The 12611-nt window shown below is 49.9% G+C and overlaps 1 protein-coding gene across 2 annotated transcripts in view; it reads left to right on the plus strand.

Annotated features, from left to right (window-relative positions):
- The first annotated feature begins 1260 nt into the window (after positions 1-1260).
- The window catches only part of dyrk1b (dual-specificity tyrosine-(Y)-phosphorylation regulated kinase 1B), a 32640-nt gene continuing 21289 nt past the window's right edge, over positions 1261-12611 (plus strand). For both annotated transcript variants that reach the window (XM_048620515.1, XM_048620516.1), the window contains exons 1-2: positions 1261-2401; positions 11708-11931. In XM_048620515.1, coding sequence (XP_048476472.1) covers positions 2269-2401; positions 11708-11931 — 357 coding nt within the window. In that variant the 5' untranslated portion in view covers positions 1261-2268. The remainder of the gene's footprint in view (positions 2402-11707; positions 11932-12611) is intronic.

A 12611-nucleotide genomic window follows, 5' to 3' on the forward strand; every position in this document is an offset into this window, starting at 1 on the left:
ACGCGCTGGGACTGAGGCCAAGGCGGGGGCGAGCCTGCTGGCTGCTGCTAAATTCATTGCTGTCTCCTGACTATAAATGGAGCTGGTGTGGACACGGGGAAACTGGACCATGCCACGCCAGCCTAGGACAGGGGAGAGTGAGACAGGAAGCCTGGGGAGGTTCAGGCAGCCTGCAAGGATAGGAGGCAAGGCAGGACCCTCTCCCCCTCCTCCTGTGGACTTGCACACACTCCAGTTTGCTGCAGTGCTGTAATTGCAATGTGTGGAAAGGAGCCAGGGAAGGTTGCGTTTGCTGCCCAGCTCCTGTTTTTTTCGTGTGTGTGCTGTAACCCTCCCTCCCCCTTGCTCCAGGTTCAGTCGAGCCTCGGCTTCCTGCCTGGGTGTGGACTCGAACTGATTTCTTCCAGCCAGATAGCTCCCTTCCACAGCTGCTGATGCCTGCTCGAGCCCCATCCTACTTACTGGATTAAAGCATGAATTAAAACAACAACAACAAAAGGACTGTCCGGTTAGTCTAACGAAGCTCCATCAACCGGGAGGCAGACAGATAGAGAAAGAGGAAACTGCAGCCATGAATAATTGGGTGTATTTTACCCAGCAGTCAGAGGGAACTCCTTTCCATACGGACTGAAAGGCGTTTACCACCCACCCGCAGGCTGTGCCTGAGCTGCAAGACAGCGAGCGACATTGAAGACAGGGAGAAGGGACCCAAAAGGGAGGGTCCTGATCCAGCTGGAGATTGGTTTTGCAACAAGCAAGCAAGTTTGAAGAAAGTCGCACCGTTTCCTGAGTACAACCGAAGCAATGCAGGGAGCTGGAATGGAAATGGATAAATGCAAGCAGCCCGGAGCACAAATACAATGGAAGCAGGAGCTCCTGCCATCTAACAGCCAGGACTACTGATATTCTTCTTAAAGCTCACCAGCTGCTTTTAACAGCGCTGCTGTGCAGGAGGGGCGTCGAGGGGGGGTAGAAAGAAGAGGAACTTTTTATTAAAAAAATCCCACGTCTTCCCCACCCTTCCTCCTCTGGGTTGTGCTCTCTCTCTCTGTCTCTTCCCTTCTGTATCTGTGCTTACCGCCACTTACTCCTTCAGCCACTGACTGGGAACTTCTCCATCCGTGAGCAACCTGTCACCCGGGCTTGCGAGCGTCCAGGTCCGCCTGAGCTTCCCTGAGAGATCGGCACCGACTGAATTCCACCGAGACAAGTCTACAGGAGGGGACGGGGGGGGGAAAAATTTGTGGGGGGGGAAAGGGGGGGGCGGGGGGGGGGGGGGGTAACCTTTTGCAAAACAGCTGAAACCCATCTCCTGCCTTGACGCTGTACGTGTACAAGGACAGGCTCAGAGAGTGGCACTCGGCCCCTGAACCGAAGCGGGGTAGAAGGTGTCTTGTGTTTTTAAATCGTTTTGTTTTGGTCGGCGCAGGGGCTCACCGTGAAAGCGAGGGAGCTGTGGCAGCGCAGGTAGGGAAGGGAGCTGGCATCTGGCGTGAACGTGTCGTTTCTGGGATACACTTAGGAGCCAAGGAGAGGGCATTTAAACACGTGCCTCTGTCCGGTTCACACAGAAATCAGATACAAAGCCCTCCCACCTCAACTCCCCAGCATCGGAGCAAGCTGCCCACTTTTCAGATTGCCTGTCATTGTTGGAGACAGGAACCTGACCCCTGCGTGTGTACCATATACTGGATAGGAACTTCAGCTCGCCTCCTACAAGGTCATTTCAGCAACTCTTGAGTGTCTGACTCTGAACCTACAGCATCCTTTTCAAGCCTGAAGCTGCTGAATCAACCCTTGGATTCCTTCCATTTCGTTTTGGTGGAAATTTTCAACCTTTTTTGTCTGTTTTTGTTTGGGGAGCATAGGATGTACATTACAGTGTGATAACTTCCCTTGGACAAGTATCGAACGGATTATACATACACCAGTATTTATTTACCTGTGGCACCTGCCTGGTCACTTGCTGCATTCAACTTTGACTCACTGTGGATCTTCAACATTCAGATACTGGTTGCTGCTCTCCAACTCTTTCATCGTTTGAAGCTTCTGCTGCGGGAGTTTGGCACAAATTTTAGTGTTCAGCACTTGGCTGAAGCTCCCAGTCTGGTCCAAGGCACCTCCATTCAGTGCTCGCTCCATCCTGCAGGCTCCTACTTTCTCTCTTACTCCCTCATGGTCGTCGCTGATTTGTGAAGCCCAACTTGCAGTCCTTCTGACCTGCACCGTGCTTTCTGCTGCTCTCCTCGCTGTGCCAAGCTAGTTCCAATGGTGATCACCTCCACCAGTGAAGTTGAACAGTCTCCCCCCAGCATGCTGGCCGCCTTGCAGTCAGAATGGATTAAGCAGGATCCCATTTGTTACCTACCTGCCACCCACTGCAGCAAGAAGGCGTCTCGAAGTTAGTATGCTCTGCCTGTGCTGGGGGCTTGGGGAGGTGTGGGGATGGTGTTTCGGTACTGTGTGTCTGACTGTGCCCATCACTGTGTACAAAGGGCTAGTGGAAGTTCATCAGACTGAGAGGGCTGTCCTAACAGATACAGGTCTATCCTAGAGAATCCAGTGCTGAGTCTTAGGAGATGGATTTAACATAAGGCCCAAGGGGAGTTGGTTAACCGTGGTAGTGTCTGAGTACTGTTGAGCAGTGTGGTCCTGCAATAAATAGCCCCATGTGGCTTGTCTAACCAGCAGTGAATTGCTGTCCTTCCACTTCTCCAGCTTACAAGCTGCATTGATGTTTCCCGAACCCTGCCACCTTGGGATGTCAGTGGGGACAAGCGCTTCCTTTCTTGTAATATTTCTAATGATCCTTCTTTCTCGTTCGAATGGTAAAGGAGTGAGGCGCACTGATTGTTAGCCACTAACATACTGCCTCCCTGAGCCATTCTGTCTGGACCTCGTATGTCCGCTGATCTGGCGGAGGCTGCTTCCCCAATCTAGTCCATCGTGGCCACGATTCAGGCCGCCTTGTCAGGTGCAGTTTTGCCCTCTTACCAGGGAGTGGAACCCCTTCGAGCGCGCTGCTGAGTGGGTGGAGACTGCTGCGGTCTCTGGCTGTTGGGGAGAGGACTCCGTCATGCCATTGCCCCAGGCGGCATTGCCAGGTGAATGGGACCCCATTCTGTACCTGGTAAGGTGCAATTCCAGTGATTTGGTGTTCAGCAATCTGCAATCTTCCCAAAGAGCCTTATGATCAGACAACCTCATTTTAAAAAAAATAAATCAAATGGTGACACAGCTAACATGGCTTGATATATTTATCCCAAGAGACGTAGGGCAGACAGTGTCACTATTTTAGGGCACCGTTCGCTTGTAATGTTGGTTTAGAAACCCTGTTGGCACAAATGTGCCTCTCTGGTAGCCCACCAGCGGGCACAGGTTGGATGGTTTAGTACCAGTTTGAGAAACCCTTTGGGCAGATTCTATACTGTTCACTGTAGCCTGCAGCGGAGGGATGAGTGAACGGGTTGGTCTTGTGGTAAGGGGTTGTGTTAACATTGGGGTCAAGGTGTTTTTGACTGTTTTGGGTGGGGGGGTGTGCGGTGCGATCTTTTAGGCGTTCTGTTCACTTACCCACCTTCTCCGCTCGACAGACACTTCCTACCTGAAGGTAGAATCGGCGAGTGCCTTGGGAACAGGAAAAGTTTTAAAAACTGGCCAGAGATACAATCTGAAAATGTGGGCCAATTGTTCTAGGATACTGGCATAAAAAAAGGAGGGTTAACGTAGCCCCTCACAGAATTGGTGAATTTGACAGTCAGATCAGATCATCAAAACAAAGATTTCTCAGGTACACTGGCACAGCAGCTGACAGCCAGATAGAATGTTTGAATGGTACAGGAAATGGTGGGATGTGGGGAGGGCGTGGAAAGGCTTAGTCTTCCCAGATGGCGGGCAGGGGCAAAGAGCTGGCTCATACTCCTATTTGTCTGCTTTGTTTGTGCAACTTTGCTGGGGTTCCTGTTCCTGATCACTGTCCAGTGATCCCTGGGTTAGGTATTTGGGGGAGGAGGGTGGCATTGGGGGTGTTGAGTGGAAATCAGCCAGGGTTCTAGCTCCTGTCCAGTTTGCATGTGCAGGTACTGAACGATTGTTAGTGCCTGACATTAGCTGTGATTCTTAGTGAAGTCATAAATCCTGCGATAACATTGGACGGTTGTTTCCGCGAGACAACATTTCCTGGTGTTATCTTTCCACAGCTTGAGAGGTGAACAAAGTGTAGCTGTAGTAATAACAGAACGTTGTTCCTGCCAGGAAGCTCTGCCCTCCACCCATTCCACTGCTGGTCTTCTCTGGTGTCTGATGATAGACATGCCTCTGAGTGTGGGGTATCCCTAAAGAGGCAGGTACTAGCTAAATGTGAAGGTGTGATCTGATTTAGAAGACTGTGATATGTGTTTTAGATTGCAGCATGGTGCTATTGTGTCTACTTCATCTATAGGTGTTAGTTTTATCAGCTCTTGTTTTCGGGGGGTGGAAGTGTGGTGTGAAGTGCCCAACACACAGCCTAGTGCATGCCTGGACATTTCCAGTGACTGGTATTCTGGCAAATTGGGTGAGCCTATTGTTCCTCCAGCTGCTTTTTTCTTGCTAACAACAAGGAGTGCTAGCTCTGCAAGTGCTGAGAGTGTGGTCAAAGCTGCCCAGCATCACAACGAGACTTCATACGTGATGCTACTGGTACAGACTGTGGTGAGGGAAGAGGTCAGGCAGTTTTTGGTTTTACATTAAATCACCTCCTCCCTACAAACTGATGATAGAGGGTCTATCCTTGGCCCCCCTCATATCATCTCACCTACGGTCTGTCCTTCTGGTACATCATCTGAAAACAGGGTTCGATTTTTCATGTACTCTGACACAGCTCTACCTCAGCACCAGCTCACTCGATTCCCTGCTGCACTCTTGCTACATTAACAGACTGTGTTTGTTTATACCAGATTCAGTCCATGGAACTTTCTTCCAGTTTTGGTCCCCAGCACAATCTCCGTTCCCAAGCTATTGACTCCAAACTTCTGCAAGGCTGAGATTGTTAGTTTGTTTGCATCCTTGATGCTGCATTCACCCTGTGATGATTTTCCAATTGTGCATTAATGCCATCACTGAGACACCTATCTCTGTAACCTCCTCCAGTCCCTATACCCCTCCCTATATCTGTTGCCTCTTCCAGCCCGTACACCCCGTCCCTATCTCTGTAACCCCCTCCTCCAGCCCCTACACCCCCTCCCTATCTCTGTAACCCCCTCCAGCACCTACACCCCCTCCCTATCTCTGTTACCTCCCCTGGAATCTCTGCTGTCTTCCAATTCTATCCTCTTGAGTGTGCCCATCCTGATCTCCATCACTCTGTCATTGGCTGCTGTGCCTCAGCATCTCTTGGCCTTAAGCTTCCTTAAACTACCCCCCCCCACCGCCCTTCCCTGCTCCCCCCTCTTCCCCTCCCCTCCCCTCCTTTTAAGATGGTTCTTAAAATTGACCTCTTTGACGAGGCTTTCGGGCCCCTGACTGAATACATCCGTGTGCGGCTAGGGTCAGATTTAGTTTAGAAATACAGCACCTTGAAATGATGAACTTGGTCTACATTTATGCAGCAATGTTTGTGAAAAGGGGTACTGCCCTGAACTCACCGCCTCAAGACCTTTCTAAAGCCATCAGTCCACCAGTGTTAATAGGATTTCCATTAAGTAGCAGACAGCCTCAGTATTAACTGTCTTAAGGCCCTCACTTCCTGTTTGGGTGGATTTGCTCATTAGTTGATTAATAAGCTAATAGCTGTTGTGTCCGCTGCTGGTAGTGTACTGGAATGCAGCCAGATACACTGCATGTTGACTCCCTTATCCTGATCAGATCTTTCCTGTACATCACACCGTCCTGGTACCTTCTCTGGGTATGCAGCATGGCAGCATTTCTTTACTGTGTTCCTGCTGGACAACCGTTTCTTGTCAAAACATACAGAATTCTTACGGGGCACAACAGCATCGATGCTGAGAGTCGGTTTCTGTCTCTTTTGTCTGGGCTACACTGTCAGGAGAAGGGGTTGAATGTCTCCACTTTTTCTTTTGCGCTTTGTTTCATGTCTTCTTCGTTTCTTTCATGTAGCGGAACAGACTTGAAGTGCGAACTGGCGTACTCGAGTTCCCTCATCCTCTATTCCAGGGTGTTCGCTCTCCCTTCATTTCCTTGTTTGTCTTTCGTGCACAGTCCGCCCAGCCTGCTCTCCCTGTTGCCCGTTTTTACCTCCTCCTTTTCTTTGCTTTTCCCTGCTGTGTCCTTCTAATCCTCCTCTGCTTGCTCCTGTCTTCAGCTAGTGAGTCAGGAAATACTGTTCAGTTCTGACCAACAGAAACCTAAATAAGTTGATATTTCCCCATGCTCTACTACTTTGTCGGGTGGCGCGGGGTGGAGAGGCATTGAAGGAGCACTCGATCACAGTTTGGATGAGGTCTGAAATCTCACGACACCAGCTTATAGCCCACCAGGTTTATTTGGAAACACAAGCTTTCGGGAGCCTCAGTCCTCCTTCAGGTGTTAGTGAGAGAGGTAGTATCAGACACAGAATTTATAAGTAAAAGATCAAAGGATGAGGAGCAGAGGGAAATCTGCAGGAGTGAAGGTTGGTTTGAAGAGCAAATTGTTCCTGTCTGATGGTTGCAGACTATTCAAATTAGATCAATTGCTTGTAGGCGTTAGGTACAGTACTGGAGAACTAGAGAACAACTTGAACTGTGAATGTGCATTTTCAGATAAATCATGAGGCCAATATATTGGGCAGGTTTCAGCATTTATTTGCCTGCACTGTTCTAGGCTTTCTAGGGGTTTGAGTTTTACAGCACAGAAAGAAGTCTTTGGCCCATCCTGTCCAGGCCAGTCATCGAGCAAATAACTATCCACTTTCGTCCCGTTTTCCAGCACTTGGCCAGCAGCCTTGAATGCTGTGGCACTTCAAGTGATTATCTTTTTAAATTTTTTTTTTTAAAAACTCATTTGTGCGATATGGGCATTGCTGGCTGAGCCAGCATTTCTTGCCCATCCCTAGTTACCTTTGTGAAGGTGGTGGTGAGCTGCCTTCTTGAACCGTTGCTGTCCTCCTGCTGTGTGTTGACCCACAATGCCATTAGGGAGGGATTTCCAGGATTTTGATCCTAAATACCTTGTTAAACGTTGTTCCATCTCTACCACCCTTTTCGGGCTGTGTGTTTGAGATAGCCAGCACCCTCTGAGTGAGGAAATGTTTCCTCAAATTTTCCACAGCATTTCCTCAAGTCCTACCGTCCAACCTCCTGGCCCCAATCTTGCTTTGGCTGGGCTGCGGAAGTTAGTGACCTGAATTTGGGAGGAGGGGAGTCTTAGGAATTTGCTTTTAGAACCTGCCTATGGGCCCCGGAGCCCACAAACTGTGTGGTAGGGGCCACACACTCGGAGTGGGCATTTGGGAGAGGCTGTACACATCTGGGGATTGAGAGTCGTGATTTTGGAGTTTTTGTAATTGTGAGTAACGAATGCGTCCTTTAAAGGCCCACGTTTTAGTTTTGCGTTGTTTGGCTTCCTGGAGTGTGTCTGGCCTGGGCACGCTCGCTCACAGCTGAACTCCGATACTTGCCCTATTCACTGGGCATGGGTCTCCAAACTGGAAAAGGAGAGAATGCTGCTCTCTGTACACGTCTCCATGTTATAAAATGTTTTCCAAGCCATTTGCTAATGGAGGGGTTTCTGAGCAGCGGGGCTGTGGAAATTGGTACCGTGTGGATGACACACGCACGCACATACACAAGGATGACTGGTTATGACGTTTGGTTTGTCCAGAAATAGTTTGCAGCTGATGACTGTAATATTCTAACTGTTCTGCCACGTGTGTGATGTCTGTCAATGCTCTGAGTGGTGTTGTAGTCAGAATATAAATTAGTGCTGGTTAGTTTCTGAATTTGACTCTTTCCTCTCCATCCATCCATCCCTCAGTTTGTCTGTGCCTGTGTCTCGCTGCCATCCACTCTCATTTCTTTCAGTCCCTCCCTGCCTGCCTCCTGCCCCTGACTCCAGAATTCTACACTCCTTTCTGCCCACACTCAATGTGTATTTATTTACCTGTCTCTCACTTGCACGGATTGTTTCCATCTTTCTCTGTCTCACTCAGTTTTGTGCATCCTACCAAACTTTTCACACCTGCACATGCCTCTCACCTTTTGAATCTCTCTAATTCTGATCTTTCCTGCCCAAACTCTGAATATGTCTGTCTTCCTGCTTCTAACTCCCATGTGCTCTGCTTTGCTTCTTTCATGTCCCTGCACCAGTGCCCTCATTCTCACACGTCCTCGCTCCATGCCCCCACCACCCCCCCCCGCCATGTGTCCTCATTTCCCTGCCTGTACCATCAGTGCCTACCCACCTCTGTCGCTCCCTACAACCCCTGTCCCACATCAAACTGACCCCCTTCTGTCATGCACTCTCACATCCTGCCCCACTCTCTCACCCGGGTGCCCTTGTTCCATGCCTCTCGGGTCTACGCTGTCTTTCGGCCCAAGACCCTTCAGAGATCTCTCAAACCAGTTAAACTCTGAATATTCCCTTAAGTTTTCAGAGTCCCTAGTTTTGACCTTCCACTGCACTGACTCCTGAGTTTGCCACGTTATTTCCAGCCTCTCCGCCTTCGAACAAACACATCACTGCTCTGCTCTCTGCTATCTCGGAGCATTCCTTCCACTTCCATCACCTTCGCTCTACATTGACTGGCTGCTCCGTTCCTTGTGCCCTTCAACAGATGCAGTCCTTTCACCCTCCCACAGCACCACACATGGGGGAGGAACTTCCTACATTCACGATTCTGCACCACTGCTCAGTGGGGGGGCTGGTGGTTGGGGAATGCTGAAGATTCCATCATCACACCCCAGCAAGTACTGCCCCTCTCAGATCAGGAGAAAGCTGGCTGGTCAGGTGGTAACTAACGGACTTTCACAGAGCATTCACACCACACAGGAGATGGCACTTACAGCTTGAGTGAGGGTGAGAATGGATGCTTTGTGCTGTCTATGGTGGGAGAAAACATCATGCTGCACTGGTCAGTCATCACCTACCTTGAGCTGGGAAGCTGGGTAAGATGCTGGGCTGCCATGATCCAGATGCTTCAGTGGCTGCCCAGAGCTCGAGGTGGATGGAGAGGAACCAATCAAATTGAACATCCAGCTGTAAAAGGCCCCAGTTCTTCAATTAATGAACTGGGGCGTTGGGAGCATGTATACGGGACTGACCAATCTCTGGTCGCTAATGCGTCGGAGACAGCCATGATTGACATGGAATTCAGTTGGTTGGACACTGACATGTCTTCCGTACAAGAGATTAGACTGACCAATGTCAGCATCACTGAAAGAAAAGCTTTCATCTGTCAGGGGAACAGTTCAGAGGGGCATTGGACTTACTGATGGAACACCAGCACCAGCATTTCAGAATGTGTTTGCTCTATTGACTTCTCAGTACAAACACGTCCCGAATAACCGTACCTGTTTTATCTACGCTCCACCGCAAAGGTGAGGGGCTGGATTGTGAGTTCTCTCTGAACTTGCCTGCTCACTGTTGGAGTGTGCTTGTTGGGAAAGGCTGGGAATGGTACCACTGTGTACCGTGAAACCATTGTAGGCACAAGATCATGGAACAGTGAGGCACAGGAGGAGGCTATTCAGCCTATTGTGTCTGTGCTAGCTGTTAGAACAATTTGATTCCTTCACCGCCCACAACACAACCCACCCACCTCTCCATCATCATAAGGTCAAAGGAACAGAAGTAGCCCATTTGGCCTATTCAGTCAGATTGTGACTAATCTGATAATCATCAACTCCACTTTCCTGCCTTTTCCACATAATCTTTCATTCCCTTACTGATTCAAAACCTGTCCATTTCAGCCATGTGTACATATACTTTATAACACTCTTTACCTGTCTGTGGTAAAGGATTGCACAGATTCATTACCCTCTGAAAGAGAAAATATTCTTCCTCATCTTTGTCTTAAATGGGAGATTTCTTATTCTGAAATGATGCCGCCTGGTTCTAGACTCTCTGGAAATGGGAAACAACAACACCATACCTAGCCTGTCCAAGTCCCCTAACAATCTTGTATGTTTTAATAAGGTCGCCGCTCATCCTTCTAAACAACAGTAAATACAGGCTGAACCTTTTCTTCTAGGGAAAAAACCCTCCATTCCCACATTCGACCTAGTCAACCATCTCTGGACTGCTTCTAAACCCAGTATGTCTGTCCTAAAATAAGGGGACTAAAACTGTTCACAGTATTCTGGGTGTGGTCTGACCAGTGCCTTGTATCGTTTTAGCAAGTCTTCCCTATTTTTATATTCCGTTGCTTCTGAGCCATGCAATTAGCCATCAGTACTATCTGCTGAACCTGGAAGCTAGTTTTTTTTTGTGTTTATCCATGAATGTTCCCAATCCCTCTGAGTTGCCGCTTTATGCAGTCATTCTCTCATCCAAATCATATTTAGAACCTGTATTTTCCTGCCAAAGTTCACAACTTCATATTTTCCCACATTGTATTCCATCTGCCAAGTTTTTGCCCGCTCACTTAAGCCTGTCTACACCACTCTGCAAACTTGTGCAGTCCCTCTCATTTGCTTTCTCACCTATTTGTGCCATCTGCAAACTTGTGCAGTCCCCGCCATTTGCTTTCTCACCTATTTGTGCCATCTGAAAACTTGGCTATGGTACATTCACTTCCTGCATCCAAATCATTAATCTATACAGATCACAAAGTATCTGTATATCTGGCTCATCACTGTCAAAGTGTTAGTGTTGATCTGGGTTTGCACTGTAATCACTCACTACCATCGGTGTTGGTCAGAGGCTGCAGTGTGATTACTGTCACTGCATCAATGTAACAGGGAAACACTGGTGCATCAGGTCCTGCCTGCTGCTTACTGCTCTAGTTATAAACCTTTTTGTATGTCAAAGTCTCTTGCTGAGGCGGAGCCTGCAGCACCACAACCTCAAGAATACTATCAGAGTTTATAGTTGGTGTTAGGATCTCGCTGTGCATTGATATCTAGATAATTTTTTTTCAACAATGTGCAACTCCATTGTTGGAAGTTTATATGGTGGGTTTCGTTGCTGTATTGACCAGCGATAGTGTAAACATTTTAATGACAGTTTCAGAAATTAAAATGTCTAGATTGCAGCGTCAGGAGGAGCTCAGTGAGTCATACACACTCCCTTAATTGTCAGGTCAGAGAGAGTTCAGACCTCACTGCAAATGCTTGAGTCCAAATCCGAAGTGTCACATCCTAGTACAGTGCCGAGGGGGCGCCACGCTGTCGGAGGGTCAGTGCCGAGGGGGCGCCACGCTGTCGGAGGGTCAGTGCCGAGGGAGCACCGCGCTGAGGGAGGGACAGCGCCAAGGGAGCGATGCGCTGTCGGAGGGTCGGCACCGAGGGAGCGCCGCGCTGTCGGTAATTTCAATTGAGACATTAAACAGAGGTTCCTATTTGCCCTCTTGAGTGGGTCCAGAAAGTCCTCTGGCCACTTGCTGTATGCACGTTGTCTGTACCATTTCCTTCGTTAGTACAGACAATTTACTGAAGTGAGTTCATTCATTTGTTGTGAAACACCATTGCATCCCAAGGGGGACGAGGCATCAGAGAAATGCAGCTTCTGTATTAGTCTATGTATGTCTGTATCTATCTGACAGACTGCCTTTTCTTTGTCTTGTTTGCAGGTGGGACCAGCTCAGGATGCAAGCCCCCGTCCTCACACTGTTTGTCTGCCTCATTTGGCTTCACCCCCGCTGAGCCCAGCATGTCAAACCAGCATGGACACCTGCCTCTTGGCAACGTGCAGCCCATGTGTGAACTGCAGGAGGTCCGGCAGGGCCATCACTGGGGTGTGACCGCAGGCCGGGCACCCAACTCTGACCACCAGAGGGGCAACCACAGTGAGCGGGTACGTCTCAAATATTTGGGTGAAGGAGATTAATCTGCAATTTCACATGTGATGTGATTCTCTCTGTCTGTTTCTTGCTCTCTCTTGCCCTCACATGCACACGCCGCCCCCTCGCCCTCTCGCCCTTGCGGCGTCCCTGCCCTTGTACCTCCTCGCCCTTGCACCTCCTCGCACTCGCGCGTGCCCCCCACCCTCTACGTTCCCTCTCTCTCACGCGTGCGCGCGCGTGAGAGACAGAGAGGGAACGTAGAGGGTGGGGGGCGCGTGCAAGGTCCCCTCTCTGTCTCTCTCTATCGCGCGCGTGTTCCCTCTCTGTCTCTCTTTTGCGCGCACGCGTGTGTACCCTCTCTGTCTCCCTCTCTCGCGCGCGCACGTTCCGTCTCTGTCTCTCTCGCACGCGCACGCGTTCCCTCTCTGTCTGTCTCTCGCGCGCGCGCGTTCCCTCTCCGTCTCTCTCTTGCCCGTGCCGCTCCCCTCTCTCTCTCTCTCTCTCTCGCGCGCGCGCGTTCCCTCTCTGTCTCTCTCTCTCACTCACGCGCACGTTCCCTCTCCGTCTCTCTCTCTCGCGCGCGCGCGCATTCCCTCTCCGTCTCTCTCGCGCGCGTTCCCTCTCCGTCTCTGTCTCTTGCGCGCGCGCGCGTTCCCTCTCTGCCTCTCTCTCGCTCGCGCGCGCGTTCCCT

This window comes from Rhincodon typus, chromosome 47, assembly GCF_021869965.1.
Source record: "Rhincodon typus isolate 14 chromosome 47, sRhiTyp1.1, whole genome shotgun sequence".
Taxonomy (NCBI): domain Eukaryota; kingdom Metazoa; phylum Chordata; class Chondrichthyes; order Orectolobiformes; family Rhincodontidae; genus Rhincodon; species Rhincodon typus.